This window comes from Schistocerca cancellata, chromosome 2, assembly GCF_023864275.1.
Source record: "Schistocerca cancellata isolate TAMUIC-IGC-003103 chromosome 2, iqSchCanc2.1, whole genome shotgun sequence".
NCBI lineage: Eukaryota > Metazoa > Arthropoda > Insecta > Orthoptera > Acrididae > Schistocerca > Schistocerca cancellata.
The window spans coordinates 1,048,290,907-1,048,315,184 of NC_064627.1; the positions used below are offsets into that span (position 1 = coordinate 1,048,290,907).

General features: G+C 40.6%; 1 protein-coding gene across 2 annotated transcripts in view; it reads left to right on the forward strand.

Moving 5' to 3' along the window:
• LOC126163027 (integrin beta-PS-like) overlaps positions 1–24,278 on the forward strand; it is a 258,145-nt gene that overhangs the window by 128,125 nt on the left and 105,742 nt on the right. For both annotated transcript variants that reach the window (XM_049919898.1, XM_049919896.1), the window contains exon 8: positions 20,385–20,552. In XM_049919898.1, the coding sequence (XP_049775855.1) occupies positions 20,385–20,552 (168 nt within the window). The remainder of the gene's footprint in view (positions 1–20,384; positions 20,553–24,278) is intronic.

Genomic DNA, 24,278 nt, shown 5'->3' on the forward strand with positions numbered 1-24,278 from the left:
AATAATAATTACTTCCACTCCCTCTTTTTGTACAGAATTAAAAAAAAAATAAAATAAAAAATAAAACATTTAACTTAAATTATGATTTAATTTGGTTGCTGAGAAATTATGTGCATTTCTTACTAGCAAAATCACACACAGCTTGCTAATCCTACTATTGAAGTTCTACACATGAAGTGTTACCTTACAAGCTCTCAGAAATATTAGGCACATAATTATTTTTGCTCTTTGTAACTGCTAGCCTTGGAAACAAACAAGTCAACTTCATGACATATTTTTGCATATTTCCATTTAATAGTGTTATATGAATTAATTTTCTGGGTCAACCCAGGAAGAAAGTATTAATTGCACAAAAGCAGACAGTAAAAATAATATGTGCTATTCATGCATTGTCATCATGTAATTAGTCTTCAAGGAGTTACGTAGTTTAAATCCACCACCACAGTACATATATTCACTAATGAAACTCATCATAACCCATCACAATTTGAGATGAATAGTGATGTCCACACCTAAAACAATGGAGAAAAAAATGATCTTCATTGCCCACTATTATAGCTGTCAGTGGCTCGGAAAGGAGTTCAGTATGCAGTAACAATTTTTTGAAACTGTAACTGCATAAACAGGACTAAGAATGATGGAGTTATTAATGTTGACAACAATCATGTATACATACTCTGTAAACTGACTTGTTCCATAGCATTACAATAAAAGAATTGTTCAAGTGATCTGTGGAACATAATAACTAGCTAACCAAGAACAAAGCCCATTGAAGACATCTGATATCACTAGAATTTAAAAAAAATGTTGGTTTTATGGAGAAATCTTACAGTGAATATGATTTTGAACAGTCTTTTGAATGGTATGTTGCAAAAAGGTTCTATTTATTTTAATTTTCATAACAGATAAAAATAAAATGTTTATGAACCCAAAAAAAGTCAAGCCATAAGTTTAAGTAAACACAATCAACTACACAACGAGAATCAGCTTAATTTTTCAAGGAACCTCTCAATAGAATAGAAGGAGTGACCCATGAGGAAACTCTTCAGTTTTGATTTGGAAGTGCATGGATTACTGCTAAGATTTTTGAATTCCAGTGGTAGCTTATTGAAAATTGATGCAGCGGTATAGTGCACACCTTTCTGTACAGGAGTTAAACGAAGTCCAATCCAAATGCAGGTTTGATTTCTGCCGAATATTAACTGAGTGAAAGCTGCTTATTCTTAGGAATAAGCTAATATTGTTAACAAGAAATGACAGTAAAGAATATATATATTTAGAGGCCAATGTCAAAATATCCAAACTTGTGAAAAGGGGTTCACAAGAGGTTTGTGAGCTTACACCACTTATAGCTCGAACCACCTGTTTCTGAGCCAAAAATATCCTTTTAGAATGGGAAGAGTTACCCCAAAATGTAATACCTTATGACATAAGTGAATGAAAATAAGCAAAGTAGACTAATTTTCATGTCGAACGATCACTCACTTCAGATACTGTTCGAATAGTAAAAAATGGCAGCATTAAGTCTTTGAACAAGATCCTGAACATGGGCTTTCCATGATAGATTACTATCTATCTGATCACCTAGAAATTTGAACTGTTCAGTTTCACTAATCATACCCATTCTGTGAAATTAAAATGTCAGGTTTTGTTGAATTGTGTGTTAGAAACTGTAAAAACTGAGTCTTACTGTGATTTAGCATTAGTTTATTTTCTACAGGCCATCAACTTATATCATGAACTACACTATTTGAAACCAAGCCAATGTTGCACACAACATCCTTTACTACCAAGCTAGTGTCATCAGCAAACAGAAATATTTTTGAGTTACCCGTAATACTAGAGGGCATATCATTTATATAAATAAGGAGCAGGACTGGCCCCAACACTTATCCCTGGAACACCCCCCCCCCCCCCCCCCCCCCACTTGACTGTACTCCACTCAGACTCCACATCACAGCCATTCTCAACACTGTGAATAAGGACCTTTTGCTGTGTGTTGCTAAAGTAAGAGTGAACCAATTGTGAGCTACTTCCTGTATTCCGTAATGGTCCAACTTCTGAAGCAATATTTTGTGATCAACACAATCAAAAACCTTAGTTAAATCAAAAAATATGCCTAGCATTCAAAACATTTTGTTTAACCCATCCAGTACCTCACAGAGAAGAGAGAATATAACATTTTCAGTTGTTAAACAACTTCTAAAGCTGAACTGTACATTTGATAGTAAATTGTGTGATATAATGTGATCAATTATCCTTACATACACATATCCTTATAGACACATGAGCTAGCAGCACTGAGAGCATGCAGGCTACCAGTAGAAAATCTTGTCAGTAGAGAGAGTAATAACAAGGTTATGTTTACATAACAGGAAATTGATTGTTAGTGAATTCTTTAATGTTGATGGTATGCCAGGTGGCAGCACTGGCCATAAAGATCTTGATACCCAACATTGGATTAATGACCCTTATAATATTTTCAATGAGAGGTAAAGGACCTAACACTAAAGACAATGACAGGTTATGTTAGACCTTAATGCTGTTAAGTGATTTAGATGCAACAATAATAATGTAAGAAGTGAGAACTTTATGCACCATCTTAGATGATATGAACTGAAGCTATAGAACTTACTTTAAAATGTTAAATTACACTACTGACTATTAAAATTGCTACACCAAGAAGAAATGCAGAAGATAAATGGGTATTCATGGGACAAATATATTATACTAGAACTGACATATGATTACATTTTCAAGCAATTTGGGTGCATAGATCCTGAGAAATCAGTACCCAGAACAACCACCTCTGGCCATAATAACGGCCTTGATACACCTGGGCATTGAGTCAAACAGAGCTTGGATGGCGGGTGCAGGTACAGCTGCCCATGTAGCTTCAACACGATACCACAGTTCCTCAAGAGTAGTGACTAGCGTATTGTGACGAGCCAGTTGCTTGGCCACCATTGACCAGGTGAGAGATCTGGAGAATGTGCTGGCCAGGGCACCAGTCGAACATTTTCTGTATCCAGAAAGGCCTGTACAGGGCCTGCAATGTGCGATTGTGCATTATCCTGTGGAAATGTAGGATTTCGCACAGATCGAATGAAGGGTAGAGCCACGGGTCATAACACATCTGAAATGTAACGTCCACTGTTCAAAGTGCCATCAATGTGAACAAGGGGTGACCGAGACGTGTAACCCGTGGCACCCCATACCATCACACCGGGTGATACGCCAGTATGGCAATGACAGATACATGCTTCCAATGTGCATTCACCATGATGTTGCCAAACATGGATGCAACCATCATGATGCTGTAAACAGAACTTGGATTCATCTGAAAAATGACGTTTTGCCATCCGTGCACCCAGGTTCATCGCTGAGTACACCATCGCAGGCACTCCTGTCTGTGATGCAATGTCGAGGGTAACCGCAGCCATGGTCTCCGAGCTGATAGTCCATGCTGCTGCAAATGTCGTAGAACTGTTTGTGCAGATGGTTGTTGTCTTGCAAACACCCCCATCTGTTGACTCAGGGATCAAGACGTGGCTGCACGATCCATTACAGCCATGCGGATAAGATGCCTGTCATCTCGACTGCTAGTGATACGAGGCTATTGGGATCCAGCATGATGTTCCATATTACCCTCCTGAACCCACCAATTCCATATTCTTCTAACAGTCATTGGATCTCGATCAACGCGAGCAGCAATGTCGCAATACAATAAACTGCAATCACGATAGGTTACAATCCGACCTTTATCAAAGTCGGAAACATGATGGTATGCATGTCTCCTCCTCTCACAAGGCATCACAACAATGTTTCACCATGCAAAGCCGGTCAACTGCAGTTTGTGTATGAGAAATCAGTTGGAAACTTTCCTCATGTCAGCACGTTGTAGGTGTCACCACCAGCACCAACCTTGTGTGAATGCTCTGAAAAGCTAATCATTTGCATATCACAGCATCTTCTTGCCGTTGGTTAAATTTTGCATCTATAGCATGTCATCTTTGTGGTGTAGCAATTTTAATGGCCAGTAGTGTATCTGATCAAACAGTGGAAGGTTAGGGATAGAATAATGACAATATTTTGGAAAGGATAAATTGCTACTTGCCATATGGAGAAAAAGATGAGTTGCAGGCATGCACGGTGAAAAGGCTGCTGTACGTTTAAACTTTTGGCCAAAAGGCCTTCTCCAAAATAGAAAATACACACACATTTACACAACTCTCTCAGTATCCAGCTGCTGTTGCCATCTGCAGCTACCAGAGACAGTGAGATTGTGTAATCATCATGCATTGCTATTTGAGCATCAAAATAACTCACACTGGTCAAAATAAAGTGGATACCAAATGCAGACTAACAACAGCAAGAAAAGCATTTTTAGAAAAGAACAACTTGTTACACACTTGGTGATTTTGTGTGTTGCCCATAAAAGTAAAATCATTAAGTATGTGAATATTGGCCATAAAAATCTGCACTGTAGTAATCCATTGCAGTAAAATACCAATGTAAGTCTTAGAAAGTATTTTCTAAAGGTGTTTGTCTAGATTGTAGCCTTGTACAAAAGTGAAAGGTGGATGATTAATAGTGCAGATCCAAAGAGAATATAAGTTTTAGAAATGTGGTGCTACATAAGAGTGTTAAAGATTAGATGGTAGATCATTAACTATTGAGTAGGTACCGAACAGAAGTGGGGGAACAAGAAAAGAACACATTTTTAGGCATCAAGGAATGGCCATTGTGATAATGGAGGCAAGTGGTGGTGGTGGATGAGGAGCAGGAGGGGGAGGGGGGGGGCTAAAAATTGCAGAGGAAGGACAAAACTTTACTGTGCTAAGTGGGTTCAAATTGATGTAGGTAACAACATCAACAGTCATAAAGTCCAAATAGAATTCTCCTTCAGATGCAAGATATATGAGACAGACAAAATACTGTCATACTTAAAGAACAATGTAATAATACCAGCTCCAAATTAGACAAGTACAGAAAGGTGTTAACATTACCTAATCTTCAGCTTAGTATTTCATGGTTGCAGAATACTAACACATATGATTTATAGAAGAATAGAAAGACCGGCAGAAGCTGACCTTGAGGAAGATCTTTAAAGTTCTGGTGTTCATATACTTGCCAAATAAATATTGTGGATATCTCAACATGCATGATAAGAATTACCCATTCCAGGATGCTTTCTCGATGTTGAAATGCAACTAGTTGGTGTGCAACATCCAGTTAATTATGTGAAGCATTCATTTCTGTAGGCTTCACTAGGGTAATGCACTTTTTACAAGCCGGATACAGATGGAAATAGTTGCTACTGTTTCCTGCTCCATTTTACTTACAATGAGGAGAAATAGTGTAAACAAACTTTCACTGTTTATACTTTGCCAGTTTGGAAAGTTTTATGTGCCATGAGGTAATTTTTTGTCCTGATTTATCTATTTGTAATGGGCAATCAACAGGCTAATGATGATACTAACATTAATAGTTTTTGAGCCTGATAGATTTTCTGGTTACAGAATATGATTGCCCTTCCATGAACTTTATTTCTTGAATTTTCTTTTACTTGGCAAATATTGGGTAGCCTAATCCTCAAAGGACACGAGCTGGAGAATAGTTTTCACACTTTTATAGTGCATGACTGCTGCATGTGTAGATTTGCCTCATTTCCACAAACTGGTTGGTAATTATATAAACTGCTAATATGTGCACTGTCCTGACACTTGCAGTACCACATTGAGTTGGGATGTAAGTTCTCATTTTAAGATAGAGGATCCAGCAGGAATGTGCTTGGTAAGATCCTGGCATTTATCTTACCTGTTACCAATATCAACACCCTCATAATACTAGGAAGAGAAAGCCTCACCTGTTGACATTAATGATTGATTGATTGCTTTATTAATTTGTGAAACAGTTTACAATGTATGGATTTGTCATGTAAAACATTGAAATTTTTGTGGCTTACAATTTATTTCTTATACAGCAATTGTCAATGAATGTTTTAAAATCTAATTGCATTCGTTTTTACAATATTAGCTAATTATTACTTGTATATACACATCATAAACAGTACTTTTTATGATAGGTAACCTGTTTTAGTTTAGGTACTCCATTACTATGTAAAAACTTTTATTTTTTAAATAATCTTTTACTTTTGTTTTGAAAGAGTAGATAGTATCTGTGTCTTTTGCATGCTTTGTAATTTGTTATATAATATAATGGCGTTGTACAATAAATTCTGCTGAGTTTTAACATTATTTTTTCTGTCTAGATGCAAATTGTAGCAGTTTCTGGTTTATAATCGTGTAGTAAGCAATTTTTAACATAGTAGTCAATATGTTTTTAACATACATAACCCTCTAAAAATATATTCACAAGGTACAGTTAGTATTTCCAGCCTTTTAAAAAGTTTGAGGCAGTCTGTATTTCCATTCTTGGTCATTATATGTATTACTCTTTTTTCCAATCTGAATATGGTTCAGTTTTTTTTCTTATTCACTCCCCAAAAAATAATGCTGTAGAGATTAGATTAGATTAGTACTTGTTCCATAGATCATGAATATGACACTTTGTAATGATGTGGAACGTGTCAGGTTAATAAAAGGTGTCTATACAAGATATTACATTAGACAAAATATTCCAAAAATTCATCTAATGAGTAGGAGTTGCCATTAAGAAATTCTTTTAATTTCCTTTTAAATGCTATATGGGTATCTGTCAAACTTTTGATGCTATTAGGTAAGTGACCAAAGACTTTTGTGGCAGCGTAATTTACCCCCTTCTGAGCCAAAGTTAGATTTAACCTTGAGTAGCGAAGATCATCCTTTCTCCTAGTGTTGTACTCATGTACACTGCTATTACTTTTGAATGCATTCGAATTGTTAATAACAAATTTCATACGTGAATATATATATTGTGAGGCTACAGTGAAGATTTCTAGCTCTTTAAATAAGTGTCTGCAGGATGATCTTGGATGAGCTCCAGCGATTATTCTGATTACACGCTTATGTGCAATGAACACTCTTTTACTCAATGATCCCAGAATATGATGCCATACGAAAGCAGAGAATGAAAATAGGTATGGTAAGCTAATTTACTCAGATGTAAATCACCAAAATTTGCAATGACCCTAATAGCATAAGTAGCTGAACTCAAACGTTTCAGCAGATCTTCAGTGTGGTTTTTCCAGTTCAACCCCTCATCAATGCATACACCTAGAAATTTTGAATATTCTACCTTAGCTACCGATTTCTGATCAACTGTATATACTGTGTTTTGTCAAAGTTTAATGAGAGCCCATTTGCAGAAAACCACTTAATGATTTTCTGAAAAACATCATTTTCAATTTCACCAGTTAATTCTTGTCTGTCGGGTGTGAAAGCTGTACTTGTACCATCGGCAAAAAGCACCAGCTTTGCATCTTCATGAATATAGAATGGCAAGTAATTAATATATATTAAGAACAGCAGAGGACCCAAGACCGAACCTTGCGGCACCCCATTCTTGATTGTTCCCCAGTTTGAGAAATCACCAGTTTTTTTTTGCATATTATGTGAACTGTTTATTTCAACTTTCTGCACTCTTCCAGTTCGGTATGATTTAAACCATTTGAGCACTGTCCCATTCATGCTACAGTACTTGAGCTTATCTAGAAGTATTCCATGATTTACACAATCAAAAGCCTTTGATAGATCACAAAAAATCCCAACGGGTGACTTCCGGTTACTCAGAGCATTTAATATTTCATTAGTGAAAGTGTATATAGCATTTTCCATTGAAAAACCCTTCTGGAAAGCAAACTGACATTTTGTTAAAACTTTATTTTTACAAAGGTGTGAAGCTACTCTACAATACATTACTTTTTCAAGAATTTTGGATAAGGCAGTCAGAAGAGAGATTGGGTGGTAGTTGTTGACATCAAAAGTATCCCTTTTTTATGCAGTGGTATAACAATGGCATACTTCAGTCTATCTGGGAAAATACCCTGCTTCAGAGAGCTATTACATATGTGGCTAAGAATCCCACTTATTTCTTGGGAACAAGCTTTTATTATCCTGCTGGAAATGCCATCAATCCCATGTGAGCTTTTATTCTTGAGAGAGTTTATTATCTTCCTCATTTCAGATGGAGAGGTGGGTGGAATTTCAATTGTATCAAATGGTGTGGGTAAGGCCTCTTCCATTAACTGCCTTGCTTCTTCTAATGAACATTTAGATCCTATTTTCTCTGCAACATTTAAAAAATGATTATTCAAAATGTTTTCGACTTCCAGCTTCTTGTTTATCAAGTTTCCATTCACTTTGGTGCTGATGCCGTCATCCTGTACTCTTGGTTGTCCTGTCTCCCTTGTAATAATATTCCAAATTGTTTTAATTTTGTTATCAGAGGTATTAATCTCAGGCATGATGCACATGCTTATGGACTTTTTAATAACCTTTCTTAATGTAGCACAGTAGTTTTTTTTTAATATTTGGCTGTTTCTGGGCCATTACTCTTTCTTGTTGTTAGATACAGTTCCCTTTTGTGGTTACAAGATATTTTTATTTCTTTAGTAAGCCAAGGTTTTTTGCATAGTTTCTTATAATTAGATTTAACTACTTTCTTGGGGAAACAGTTTCCAAATTCTCTTACAAGTGTATCGTGAAATAAGTAATATTTTAAATTAGCATCGGGTTCCTTGTACACCTCATCCCAGTCTAACTGCTGAAGATTTTCTCTGAAATTTCTAATTGTTGAGTCATTAATTGAACGCACAACTTTGGAGGGTAGTTTTGAATTACTGAATGGAGCTATGTCATATAATGTAACTAGCTGAGCATCATGATCAGGAAGCCCATTCTCAACAAGCCAAGAATTTATGTTTTTAAACCCGTCTTTGCCTATAAAAGTGTTATCTATCAATGTGCTGCTGTCCTTTAGTACCTGAGTAGGAAAATCAATGACAGATGTCAAATTGAAAGGATCGAGCAAGACTTCCAGGTCATTCTTCCTATTACACTCTTTCAATGAATCAACATTGAAGTCCCCACAAATAATAATTTGCTTTTCCCTATCTGACAGATAGCACAACAAGGCATCCAAGTTTTCCAGGAATAAATGAAAGTTTCCTGAAGTGGACCTATATACTGTTACAATTATAAAAGAGCCCTCCTTCAGTTTAAGTTGACAGGCACATGCTTCTATATGTTGCTCTAGACAAAACTTTTTTGTATCTAAGCTTTCTACAAAGTGATAACTTTTGACATATGTAGCAACTCCTCCTCCCACCTTATTCTCTCTACTCATATGTGCAGCTAGTTTATAACCACTGATATTTACCTTTTCCATATCAGACACAATGTGAAGCTCAGACATGCATAGTATATTTATTACATTATTAGATTCAATGTCATCTAAACAAACCAGGAGCTCATCTACTTTATTCTTCAATCCCAGAATATTTTGATGAAAAATGGTAACATTATTTTTTACTTTACTTTTCTGATAATCTACTTTTTTCTTTAATCCACCAATAATTTGGTTAAATATGATAACATTATTATATACTTTCCTGTTGTGAGAATTTTGTGAGTTTTGTATCTCTTTAGCACCTGCCTGCCTGAACTTCTCATTGGACACTGATATCAGCCTAAAAAAGAGGTACATCCATGAGTACTAGTGTCCCCCCTTATGGATTTCGCTAACAACCCTGTCAGTTTACCCTTCCCTTTCCTATTGAGATGTAGGCCATGCCTTGTGAAATCCCCCCTATCAATAGCCTCGACAGGAACCAATCCAATGTCTGACAGAGTGGCTGCCCTACGCAACTGATCCAACTCCATATTTACCCTCCTGACAGAGCAGTTCAACTGGGGCTGATCATGTCGCACAAAAGCAGGCACCAGCCCAACACTGGTATGGGTTGTTGCTGAGGCTATTTTCACCAGGTCACACTCAATGCTGTAGCCCTGATCCCTATCAATACTGTTTCCCACTCCACCCACTACCATCACATGATCCTGCTTTGTGAATCCCTTGCACAAGGAACCTATATCCTCTACCACCTCAAGACTTGCACTTGGCTTGAAAAAGTTTGTGACCTGGTATCTGTCACCTAATTTTTCCTGCAACAGAACTTTCCTCTTACTTTCTACTTTTTTTTGAAACAGTTGGTTTCCTTGTGAAATTTTGTTGCATCTTAACTACACCTACTTCTACTGGAGCCTCTTCCTTACTTAACTGTGGTAGCAAGGCAAATCTATTGGTTGTGCCAGTTGGGAAACTGTAACTGTCAGACACTGTCCTCTTTCTGTGGCCCCTGTTCCCAGCTACCCCTTTCCACCGCTGTTTGCCCTCCTCCCCCATTAACCTCTTCAGTTCCTCCCTCGCTCTGTCCAAATCAGCCTGAAGAGCTCTAATTTTCTCCTCCTGTTCAGCTATAATCCTGTCTCTTGAGCAAACCCTGCAAGAGAATGGAAGAGTCTTGTTTGCTTCCCCAATTCCCATGCCACTACAAGTTCCCCAATGAAACCACCTGTCACAACAGCTGCACAAAGCCCCTGAACTAACTTTCCTACTCAGCTCACACACTTAGTATCCATGGTAGTTTGGAAATTAGTTAAAGAGATTTACTAAGTGATAACGATAATATATTAAATGCAGATGCAAAAGGACACTAAATATGTTTTGGAAACTAATATGTAAGTAAGCTATTACCAAATGCACTTAAATTTGTGGTATAACACTAAATATGCACGATCAAAAATTAGGTCTAAACAGCCAAGTTTATCCAAAATGAACTTTTTGCGATAAGTGGAAGAATACATAAATAAAAGAAAAACCTTTAATGGCAAGCTTGAAGAGCACGCTAATGAATGTATTTAATTAGTTAATCTATACCAAATGCACTTAAGATTGCGGTATAACGCTAAGTATGAACACTCAGAAAGTAAGGCAAAGCCGCAAAATATAAACAAAACCATAACAGAATGAATATAAGCAAAATACATTGATCTGATACATGAAACATCACATATTGATGTACAGATTTGGAGACCATAGCATGTTGTGGAGATTGTACTGCAAAGTATTGTTGCATGTTCTTCCCACCTTAATTGGCGGGCAACAGAATTATCAGAAATTTTATGCTTTCTGCACATTGTAAAACTTCATTCTTTATTTTCAGGTTTTTATAATCTGGCTTTTTGTTTATGTAGGACTTCTTAGTGCTTGTTTTCTTTATATTAAAAGTGTCTTTATTGTTTATTGCCCATTCATATATGCTGGTAAGTGTTTTATCAGCTTTCTCTCTTAGTGCTTCTAGTGATTTGTCAGTGTTCAGTACATTAGAGTCATCTGCAAACAGTATTATTTGTCCATGCTTGATTCGTCATGGGAAATCATTTACGAACATTAGGAACAGTACTGGAGCTATCACACCATCCTATGGTATCCCTATATTTATACACTCCTGGAAATTGAAATAAGAACACCGTGAATTCATTGTCCCAGGAAAGGGAAACTTTATTGACACATTCCTGGGGTCAGATACATCACATGATCACACTGACAGAACCACAGGCACATAGACACAGGCAACAGAGCATGCACAATGTCGGCACTAGTACAGTGTATATCCACCTTTCGCAGCAATGCAGGCTGCTATTCGCCCATGGAGACGATCGTAGAGATGCTGGATGTAGTCCTGTGGAACGGCTTGCCATGCCATTTCCACCTGGCGCCTCAGCTGGACCAGCGTTCGTGCTGGACGTGCAGACCGCGTGAGACGACGCTTCATCCAGTTCCAAACATGCTCAATGGGGGACAGATCCGGAGATCTTGCTGGCCAGGGTAGTTGACTTACACCTTCTAGAGCATGTTGGGTGGCACGGGATACATGTGGACGTGCATTGTCCTGTTGGAACAGCAAGTTCCCTTGCCGGTCTAGGAATGGTAGAACGATGGGTTCGATGACGGTTTGGATGTACCGTGCACTATTCAGTGTCCCCTCGACGATCACCAGTGGTGTACGGCCAGTGTAGGAGATCGCTCCCCACACCATGATGCCGGGTGTTGGCCCTGTGTGCCTCGGTCGTATGCAGTCCTGATTGTGGCGCTCACCTGCACGGCGCCAAACACGCATACGACCATCATTGGCACCAAGGCAGAAGCGACTCTCATCGCTGAAGACGACACGTCTCCATTCGTCCCTCCATTCACGCCTGTCGCGACACCACTGGAGGCGGGCTGCACGATGTTGGGGCGTGAGCGGAAGACGGCCTAACGATGTGCGGGACCTTAGCCCAGCTTCATGGAGACGGTTGCGAATGGTCCTCGCCGATACCCCAGGAGCAACAGTGTCCCTAATTTGCTGGGAAGTGGCGGTGCAGTCCCCTACAGCACTGCGTAGGATCCTACGGTCTTGGCGTGCATCCGTGCGTCGCTGCGGTCCAGTCCCAGGTCGACGGGCACGTGCACCTTCCGCCGACCACTGGCGACAACATCGATGTACTGTGGAGACCTCATGCCCCACGTGTTGAGCAATTCGGCGGTATGTCCACCCGGCCTCCCGCATGCCCACTATACGCCCTCGCTCAAAGTCCGTCAACTGCACATACGGTGCACGTCCACGCTGTTGCGGCATGCTACCAGTGTTAAAGACTGCGATGGAGCTCTGTATGCCACGGCAAACTGGCTGACACTGACGGCGGCGGTGCACAAATGCTGCGCAGTTAGCGCCATTCGACGGCCAACACCACGGTTCCTGGTGTGTCCGCTGTGCCGTGCGTGTGATCATTGCTTGTACAGCCCTCTCGCAGTGTCCGGAGCAAATATGGTGGGTCTGACACACTGGTGTCAATGTGTCCTTTTTTCCATTTCCAGGAGTGTATATTTAGGGTCAGAAGTAAATTTTTCAGTATATTTGGATCTACTTGATATATGTGTAATTTCAGTCAACTGCGCTCTTATTTTCCAGATATGAGTGAAATCACTTTTTAACCCTCCCCCCCCCCCTCCCTCCCCCATTCCCATTTCATCTAGCTTATTTCACAGTATTTTGTGGTCAACTACGTCAAAAGCTTTGGTTGGATTGAGGAATGTACCTGTTGTATAATTCCCTTTATCCAATGCATCTATGCATATCTTATTAGATATGCTATTGCCTATTCGGTTTCTTTCTCTGATTGGAAACCAAACTGGTCATTGAAAATAAGGCTGTATTTATTTAAATAGTTCATAAGTCTATTTTTACCACAGTTACTATGTTTGCAAATTCCTTTGCTGTATGTACATAAAATGTAATGTATGCTTCACATTATAGATATTATTTATAAATATATAATCTGAAATAAGTCTGAAGAGTGAAGGTCATATGTAGCATGTAATATGGCGTATAAATCTCCTACAATTTTTTTGTATCTCAGCCTTGGATATTGCTACAGCATTAAATGATTGCCAGAGTTACAGTAAATTACTACTGGTCCATCACCCAGTAGAGTTGGGAGTGGAATACATGAAAAAGTACACGTTTACACATGAGTTCCCATGTAAACCAGTCTCTACGCAACACCTTCTAGATACAATTGTGTCACTAGCCAGAAATCTGAATTTCAAACCTAGTCAAGCTGTATTCCATCAGGAAAGCACATATTAGAGATTATGTCATTGCTTCATTTGTTAGTGATATGTTGGACTTCAGTTTTCAGAGAATAAGAGCAACCAGTGAGTTCATAGCAACAGGAACCAGACTAGTGGAATAGTACTTCCAAACATCATATGATACACATTAACTGGCTGTCAAAATTTTATTTGTGTTCCACCTTTACAAGAAGAGTGAATTCTGTAATATTTTAATATCCACTCAAAATCTTGTAATTTCAAATGTATCATTCTGCTTTGTTAGCCAAGATATTTGTAAATTCATGATGGATATGCTGTCCATATTTACTTTTGATTTAGTATTCTCTCTTTCCAAGCATTTATCCCAACTTGCAGGGTCTGCTGCTATGGTTAACCAGATTTGGCGTGTTAATTTTAAGGGGTGGCTGGATGCCCGTCCTGTCACCACTTTTGATTTAGTATTATCTAGTTTAATTGCTAATTAATTAATAAAATCATTCCAAAAGAATCATCAGACATTCCTAAGAAAGTAAAATGTCTTGTTTATTTAAAAAAAAAAAAAAAATTGTGGCTTTGATAGGTCACATCGACCACGTAAAGTATGATCTTTGAACTCTAACTTCTCTGATGAGCCACCATGTTAATGGTCTAGTCAGCCTTTGTACCTTGTACAGTGTACACATGTATCTTTCTTTGTGCTGAAATATATGTATGTATAGACATTTATGGGAACAGTTTGTTGCATATACAATTATCTGTATTCCCATTTCCCATATTGGTAACCCCGATGTTTCTACATCTTTCACGATTTCTGCGCCGGATGTGTGGAATCACCAGATTTTTCATTTGTTGACATGGCTGCCTCACTCAACATTTTATATGAGGATTTGGAGGCTCAGCTACTGCTACCAGGCCACGCCAATCCCCTGCTATCAGTTGTTACGCTGCCAACGGACAGTGATTCGCGATCTCCAATGAAATTAACCTCAAACTTTGCAGCTCTACAACAGCTGAGTGTTACGCTATTATCTCAAACAATGGACTCAGGTTTCGTGTTGCCAGGCTGTGCACGCCAACATGTGAAAGGTGAAGTGGACGATTTCCAGAATCATGTAATGATCGATTGCTCGTGTAGTGTTCAATGGAGCCCAAATTCGCACACGTGCTTTGATCCTCTATGCGCCGCAATCTCAGTTACAGTAGTGCCATGTGCAATGCCACCATTCGTGCAAAACGCATATGTGGTCAACTGCTATAAAGCTATGCCAGTTTTGCCTTCCTCACAATTTAATAATGCACAGTTTTGTACATCAAGTTCGCCAGGCTCAACCACCAGATCCGTCACCCAGTTTCTTGACCATGTGGGTTTAAGCACACCCGATGTCACTTCACCATCCAGGAGCATTGTGCCACGACAATGTGACCACAAGCAGGTTTCACCAGTGATTTATGGTCCTACCACACAGGGTGCGTATCCGATGTGCACAGAAAACTCCTGCTGTTGCTACACCAAGTACCAAACACCCCCCCTCCACCCTCCCCCATCCCTCCCTCACTCACGGGTTGTCCTGATTCTGACTATACAGCAGCTCGCTCCTACCGCAGTACCGTTATGTGCCTGCCGTGCTGGCCTTCTGCATCATTTCTGAAGTGGACAATTTAAGTACTGTGCCTTTAACCTCTGGTCCAGTTTATGGGCCTACCTCATATGTCGCTCACCCATTTGTTCTGACTGTGCCTGCTATGTCATGCTTCCATGATTCATCAGAGACATTGCAACCAGCCATTGTCTGGGATGTGTTTGCTAGTAACACGCCCACGCCAGTAGTGTCAGGTTACAGGACAGCCTATCATACCACAGGACAGCAGGCCTTCCAAGACAATGCTGGAATCACCCTCATCATCCCTCCCCTGGCCGTCTGCTGAAGCTACCTCCTTTAAATGAGGAAAACTCCATTTCATGGTTCGTGCCTGTGGAGCACCTTTTCGAGTTACATCAGGTGACTGACAATAACTCTAAATTTCTATGTCTTGTCACGCACCTCCATTACCACTCAGATTTAATTTGTGACCTCCTCCTTTCGCCACCACTGGCACCAAAATACGAGTTTGCCAAGAAGACAATATTGAACTGACTCTTCTGCTTGCTGCAGGAATTAATAATCAAGATCCTGTATGAGGAACACCTGGGGGACCGCACTCTGTCACAACTATGGCGCCGCCTTCGGCTACTTGTGAATGAGCACACGATGCCAGACGTTACCCTGTGGGCAGTATGGTCTGCCAAGTTACCTACCGACCTGCAGATACACCTGCTACTGCACTCCTTTGAGTCTATTGGCTCTTGCCTTCACATCGCAGATCAGCTATATGCACTACTGCGACAAAAACAACCAGCACACCTCTCACCGCTGGTTGGCACTACGCCACCTGTTTACCGGCTGTCTGGCAGAGACAGGGCTCATTCTGCCTCCACACCATATACACCACCGGGCAGTACTCATTCACTCTCTCCTCTTTCCGAGCACTCAAGAATTGCAGATGCACCATACGTCCTGGCTTACATTCCGGAACAGATCAACAAGGACAAACCTCCTCTGCTGTCACAACCACCGCTACTGCCACATCTTGCTCGTCTGTACTGTTGGTACCACAAGATTTTTGGGGATGAGGCCAAGAATTGCAGATTACCTTGCCAGTACCCAAACACTGATGGCAGGATCTAAAAGACGCCGGGTCCTGTGGGGAACTTCACAGGCATCCTCAAACATTGCACTCTGTCCACGTGTCCTCTCGGCCCAGTGGCCATTTATACGTGACCGACATTTTGTCACAGCTTGTTTTCCTAGTCGGCACAGGTGCTGACGTGTCCATCATACCTACATTGTTGGCTCCTCCCATTTTTTCACCGAAGAAGTCGCTTCTAAGCATTGTCAACGAATCAACATTACAAACTGTCGGCTCTGCTAAAGTTGTGGTGCATCTATCTCCTTCTCTATGTTTCCCATGGACTTTTTACATCACCAATGTTGACAAACTAATTCTTGGTGTGGATTTCTTGTCCCATTACAAACTCTCCCTGAACACAGTTCAAGGTTCAGTGCTGCACTGCCCTACTGACACTCAGATACTGTGCTCAGGCACTTATGCTCGTTGTTCCATTTCCATTGTGACATGTGATTTGGTTCACGAGTGCTCCACCCTCATGGACGAAATTGTGACCTGCATCACTAATCTACTGTCAGAGTACGACACAGCAGCGCAACTCTGTTGGCAAAGTGACGAGTTGAAACAATGCATTGCTCACATTTTCGATGAGCTCATCATGGCTTGTACCTCGCTGCTGCAGCTGCAATCCACAGTTCCTTCACCTGATGGACCTTCATCAGCAGACACCACCATGGACAGTCATCAGGTTAGTTCAAAAACATTCATTGCATGTGACGATTCACGTTCAGTGATCTCTACACCCACCACCTGCTATGTGCAGGGCCATGTGTTTCAAACAGTGCTTCTAATGACAGTCGCACATGCGCTGTGAACACACCTACCGCACAGGCAGCCACCCCGCGTGTTGGTAAACATTTCCCCTCTCTTGCATGCCAACCATTGATTTGGCAGCCATTGCCATTCCCCATGCCACACCAGCACCTCTTGTCTGCGCCGGTTACTCAAAGCAAAGCCGACAACAGACAGTCACTGCATGCTCGTCTCCAAACAAGCTCATGCCGCACTCGCATAATAGGCATGAGACTTTTGTGCTGCCTTTCCCACTCTTTCCCACTCACTCTAATGGCTACACCTCATCGTGTCCGACTCATCCAAAACTTCATGTCAGATGTTACTCAGCCTCATGCACAGTTGTCAGTCTCTTCCATCACTGATGGAATGACACACAAAGTAATTACCAGTGATGGAATGACACACAAAGTAATTACCACTGCCGGCCCTCCTATTAGGCACAAGGCTAGACGCTTCAACCCCATTAAGTTGCTTGCGGCCCGGCAGCAAATTAACGAACTTCTGGGGGCAGGCATTCTACAGCCATCAGACAGCAATTGGTCTTTACCGATTTACCTCATCACCAAACATGACAGTTCTTTCTGAAAGTGTGGTGATTACAGATGCTGAAATGCTCGTACTGTCATGGACAATTTCCCAGTGCTGAACATAAATGATTACAGCCATATGTTATCAGGCGCCACAGTCTTCAGTGTGATTGACTGTAAACATGCCTATCACCAGATTCCCGTAGCACTGGAAGACATTCCAAAGACTGCTATCATCACGCCACTCAGTTTGTTCCAATACAACTTCATGCCATTCGGCTTACAGAATGTGGCACAAATGTGGCAATGTTTCATTGACTCAGTCTTACAACAGTGCGGGTTCTGCTTTGCATACCTGGATGACATCCTCATTTTCAGCAAGTCGACTGAGGACCATGAAGATCATTTATCCCAGGTTCTCCAGACCTTGAACTCCAACGGTGTTGAGGTCAACAAAGATAAATTCCAATTGCGCCAGTCTTCTGTGACATTTTCAGGTTACACCGTCTCTGCATATGGAATACAGCCTCCCAAATCCCGCATGCAGGCTATCTCATCATTGCCACCCCTGGCTATGTACAAAGAACTGAGATGTTTTCCTGGGTACTATGAATTACTACCGCTGACATCTACCTTCTGCCACCGCCGTGCAGGGCCCGCTGACAGACTCGCTGTCTGGCAAACAGACTTCAAGCCTTAAGGCAATCTGTTGGACTGAACCTATGTTAGAGGCCTTCAGGGCTCTAAACACAGCATTAGCTCACGCCGTCATACTCACCCACCCCGATCCATCTGCTGAGTTGTTCATCACTACGAATGCCAGCGACATTTCGGTCGGGGTAGTATTACAGCAATGCAAAGGTGACATGGTTTCACTCCTTCATTTCTTCTCTAAAATGCTATCTACAGCACAGAAGAAATATTCTGCTTTTGATAGAGAACTTCTGGCAGTCTATGAAGCCGTCAAACACCTCTTCCCTCACATCGAGGGCCATTCTTTCTTCATCCTTACTGACTACAAACCACTGGCGCACACCTTCTGCAACCCTCCCAAGGATGCCCGCCCCCCTCGGTGTATCCACCACTTTTATCTGGTCTCTCAATTTACTATAGATGTATGCTACACCAAAGGCACGGAAAACATCAATGCTGACTTCTTTTCTCGTATCAATACTGTCTCACACATCATCGATTTAACCGATCTCGTCGCTCTCCAGGCCTCTGATGAGGAATCTCAAGCTCTCCTCACGGGTCCTCAGACATCACTTGTGTTTACCAAAGCCAAGTTTCCCGTCATTCCGGGCGAAGTGTGGTGCGACTCTTCTGCCGGCACTCTGTGGCTGTTGCCCCATCCCACGTTGCACTGACAAGCCTTTGATACTTTGCATAACCTTGCCCCCCCCCCTGGTGTCTGCACCACCACATGCCTCGTCACCGAGCATTTTGTTTGGAAAAATGTTAAGCAGAACTGTCAAACCTTGGCGCACAGTTGCATTTCCTGCCAATGCAGCAAAATTGGATGCCACACCTCTCCTCCCCTTGGCAAGTTTGACATTCTGCATGGACATTTTCATCATGTACATACCGACCTTATCGGCCCTCTACCACCATCAGAGGGCCACAGATATATCCTCTCGTCCACCATCACCACCAACCAGGGTCGACAGTTCGAGTCTGCACTTTTCACGATTCTATGTAACCTTCGCGGTATTAAAAAAATTCATACACAGCCTACCACCCTCAAAGCAATGGTTTAGTGGAACGATGGCATCACACCCTTAAAACTGCGCTCAGGTGCCATGACTGCCTCTGGTCTGAGGCGCTTCCTTGGGTGTTACTCAGTCTCTGTTCGACCTTTAAACCTGACTTACAGGGAACCATCTTGAGACTCGTTTTCTGTGAGAACCTGGTTCTACCTGGGGATCTTATGCTGCTTCAAGCACCTGAGGATTTCCCCACCTCCCCAGACTTTATTGGTAGAATTCTCACCCACTTTAGACATGCACGGCTGCACCCCCCTGTCAGTCATTCCCTGCCAGACACTTATGTGCCAACTGCACTCAACACATGCTCCCACATTATGCTCAGGGACAATTCTGTTAGACAACCCCTGCAACCCCCATACCTTGGCCCCTTTGAAGTACTCCAGAGGTGTGAGACAACGTTTGACATTATGGTTAAAGATCGCCCGCAGACCGTTTTGCTGCACAGGCTCAAGCCTGCTTTTGTGGACTCCGACGCCCCTCTGCCATCCCAGTTGTATCATCCGGACAAATTTTCCATTGCTGAGCCCAATAATGAGTTAGCTCATCCCATGGTAGGGTCTTCTCCTTCTGATGATTTATTACCGCAGTTCACGGGTTTCCCAAGCATGTCATCATCAACCCTGTGGCGTCGAGAAGTCACATTGACCACGTAAAGCATGATTTTGACTTCTAACTGCTCTGACAAATCACGATGTTAATGTTCTAGTCAGCCTTTGTACCTTGTACAGTGTACACATGTACTTTCTTTGTGCTGAAATATATGTATGTATAGACATTTATGGGAACAGTTTGTTGCATATACAGTTATCTGTATTCCTGTTTCCCATAAATTCTTGTTTTATAATTTAAAGAAAAAGTAAATTTCATTGTCAAGTAAGCTCCTTGCACAGATAAGAAAACAAAATGTGTCCAATTAGTTGATATTACTACCTGTTAATTAAGTTCCTTTGTTATGTCTTATTTTCAGAAACTACTTGAGACTGTGGAAATAATTGACAATTCCACCCAGTATATTTCAGTGAAATACTTAACAAATTGCCTGGAGAAGAACAAGAATGTTTCAGAAAGAAATACATGTGGAGGACTGAAATATGAACCGGGTAGATCAAATGTAACATTTCTGGCCAACATCACTGTAAGAAATTAACATTAAATTTTGTTGTGAAAATAATCATTTTAAAAGTACACAAAATAAAATTATCAAATTACTGGAATTAAGTAGCTACTTTTACAGTAATCAGTGTAGTATGATGATATTTTTCTTCTAAATCATCTTTTAGAACAGGTGCCATTAATATGAAAACAAATATAAACAAACTATTGACGAAAATATTTATTAAAGATGGCTCTAACATACATGTAATGATAAATATTGATACAGTGGTACATATTTAGTAAATGTAAACTGGAAAAACTTATTTTACACAGATTAAATTGTATCTCCAAAGAAGTTTCAGGCTTACAGTGGGTCATCATTGATTGCACTCCACAATATTTCATCTAGGCACTTGCTACTCATCCTCAGGTGAGCCATGGAAGACTGATAAAGACTTCTCTCATCCTGCAGTTTATTAGTGCACTTTGCGTGTTCTCTGTATGTATGAACATTGTGGTGGCAGGCTGAACACACTGTCCAACAAGCAGTGCTGTCACTTGTGGAGTGAAGTGGTATAAAACATCCATCAATTTATCCTCTACATGAAGCCACACTATGAAAGTATCATCCATATACCTCCAAAACAGAGTTGGTTTAAGGACTGCTGATTCCTGTGCTCTCTCCTTAAAGTCCTCCATGAAAAGGTTGTCCACCAGGGGAGACAGATGATTACTCTTGGAAACACTATGAGTCTACTCAAAATGTTCATAGTTGAACATAAAACAGGTTGAAGAAAGGGCATGCCGAAACAAAGCAGTGATCTCCACCTGAAACTTATTACCAATTAGCATCAAAGACTCTGCAAGAGGGGCCTTTGTAAAAAGTGCTATTATGTCAGTGCTAAGTAAATGGCTCAAACAGCGTAAGTGGAGAGCACCAGGCACAGAATTCAACTAAGCAAGCTGGTAATGTGGTAGCTAAGAGCATACTTTTAAAATTTTGTGCCCTGTATTCAAATCCAATTTCATGTCTTTTTTTCCATTGTGTGGTAGTTTGCATCATCAATAGTGATAAAAGAAATAAGGCTTTCAAACCGTATTAAAAACAGAGCTTATACTACAATTTTTTTTATAATTAACAGTAACTGAAAATGAAAAATATCTAAATTCGAAAATTTCAATTTCTGTTTTACTTTTTTTCCTTAGGAGAACCAGTGCACTCCCCAGAGTGACAGCTGTCATAAAAACATACAAAGCATAATAATTTGGAGCACCATTTTTTACTGTGACATCGTTAGGACAAGGAAGCTCATTAACATTGCTAAATATCTCATGAATTGGCAATAATTCCATAGTAAAAGACACATATCATAACACTTTCTGAAAGCTGGAGCTTGCAGCTGATAATGGATCAAAGCAGATATTTTAATTTTGTAATACTTCTACTTGTGATTTCCCTTTGCAGTGTGATGAGAAAAGGAAACTTCTGTAATTGGCGACTATAGTTCTTAAGCTTTTGGTAAAAACGTATGCTGGAGGGTTGATGGAATGGCATACATTTTGGGGGAATTACTTTTAATGAACACCTTGATATTCCAGTTGCATCAGCATACAGCCCATCATATAAGGAGGGATCACTTCACCCGCCCCAGTGAGCAAATAATTAGCAGAAATCGTTCCATTTTTATAGAAGGGTACAAAACATTGTCCAAAAACTGATGGTAGGTATCATTTGAGAGATTTCTAGGTTTTGTGGCTGTTGTGTACTCATTCTGATGCCAGTCCATTAATTGGTTTATACAGGGTATCCCATTTATCTTGACCACTCTAAATAACTGCCTGTCCAGATGCAAATTACAAAATGTTTCAAGCAAATGTTCTTTAGCTGTCAGGGGGACATCAGTCATCTTGATCACTTTCATTGTAGCTTTGTCTTTTACAAAGATATGAACAGCGGTATGATGTTTTTAAATGGCACCCTGTATTTTTTATTTGGTATTTAATTTCCTCTCTTAAAGACCTATTCAGAAATGTATCACAGAATACCATTCACTGAAACACAATGTTATTAATTACATAACACAACATTGACATTGATGCTCCCAGCGCTTAGTGCAGGAACTTGGGGTAATGGAACATATCCACGTGCTGATGTAGACAGAGGACAAATGTAAACATAAGTTGAAATCACACCTGTCATTCTGTCAACCACCATCAGTTGAAGAGTTGTGTGAGTAGAATGTACACCAACGAAGAGAAGGTAGAAATTCTACTCACCTATGAGGAATATAAGTTAGCAGAACAGTAATTGCAATACTGTTTTCTTATTTATGGGTACATTTAGTACAGTAGTTTAGTCCTTTTAAAAACTGTTGTGTAGAGTAGGCATACAGTAAAGGCTGTCCTTCCGACAAACTGCATCAATGTAACGTTTCTTTTAATGTTGTTGGTGAAGGTAGGCGAAGTGCTATTAAGCAGTGGGACTGTACAGAGAGCAATATCCTGACAAGAACCCACCTTCCTGATGGATGTTCTCTCATCTTGTTGTGACGCTTCAGGAACTGGAAGTTTCAACCCCCGACAATGCAATCATCATAGCACCCACACATATGAAGCTGCCGAAGTTACTGTTCTCGCTTCTGTTGCTATGTATCCACATGTGAGCACATGACAGCTTGAACATGAGATTGGCATTCCTAAAACCAGTGTACATTATATTCTTACTTGTCACTGGTTCCATCCTTACCATGTGCACCTACATCAAGAATTGCATAGCAATGATTTCCAGAATCATGTACAGTTCTGTCAGTTGGCACAGCAGCAAATCATCACCAACGTGAACTTCTTCTCCAATGTTCTATTTACTGATGAATGTTCCTTCACAAACAAAGGACAAGTAAATACAGGGAACAAGCATATTTGGTCCAGCAACAACCCACAATGGCTTAGACAGGTGGAACATCAGCATCAATGGAGAATTAACGTCTGGTGTGGGATGCTTGATACTACAATTATTGGCCCTTATTTCATCAATGGTAGTCTAAAAAGCATAGCATAAGCCAACTTCCTCAGACAAATTCTTCCTCCTCTTCTGGATGAAGTGCCACTAGGAACCAGAATGCATTATGTGGTATCGACATGATGGATGTCCAGCCTTGCATGCATGTCATGTTCTGAACCGAAGGTATCCTGCCAGATGGATTGGTTGAGGAGGAGCAGTTACTTGGCCTGTTAGGTCTGCTGATTTAAATCCTCTGGACTTTTTTCTTTGGGGATGCATTAAAGACATTGTCTATTGCGATATTCCAACAACTTCAGAGGACATGCAGGAACGTATCATGCTTGCTTGTAATTCTCTTCAGCAGGCGACACTGGAAGCAGTAAATAATTCTTTCATTAAAAGAGTGCACCAGTGTATCAGTGTCCAGGGTCACCACTTTGAGCACCTTTGAATGTTCTACTCCCAGGCAATGGTACAGGAGAGTCAAAGTCAGTTTTGTGTTATGTTCTTACTTGCTTTTCATTTGTTTCTGACAACTCCAGCAATTGGATGAGTTTGTGGTTCTGGGCTCATAGTCAACATTGTGTTGTGTAATTAATAACGTTGTGTTTCAGTGAATGGTACACTGTGTCTTTTGGAGAGGAAATGAATTACCGAATAAAAAATACAGGGTGCCATTTAAAAAAAGTCATACTGCTGTTCATATATTTGTAAAAACATAGCTACAATGAAGGCAGTCATGCTGATTGATGTCCCCCTGAGAGC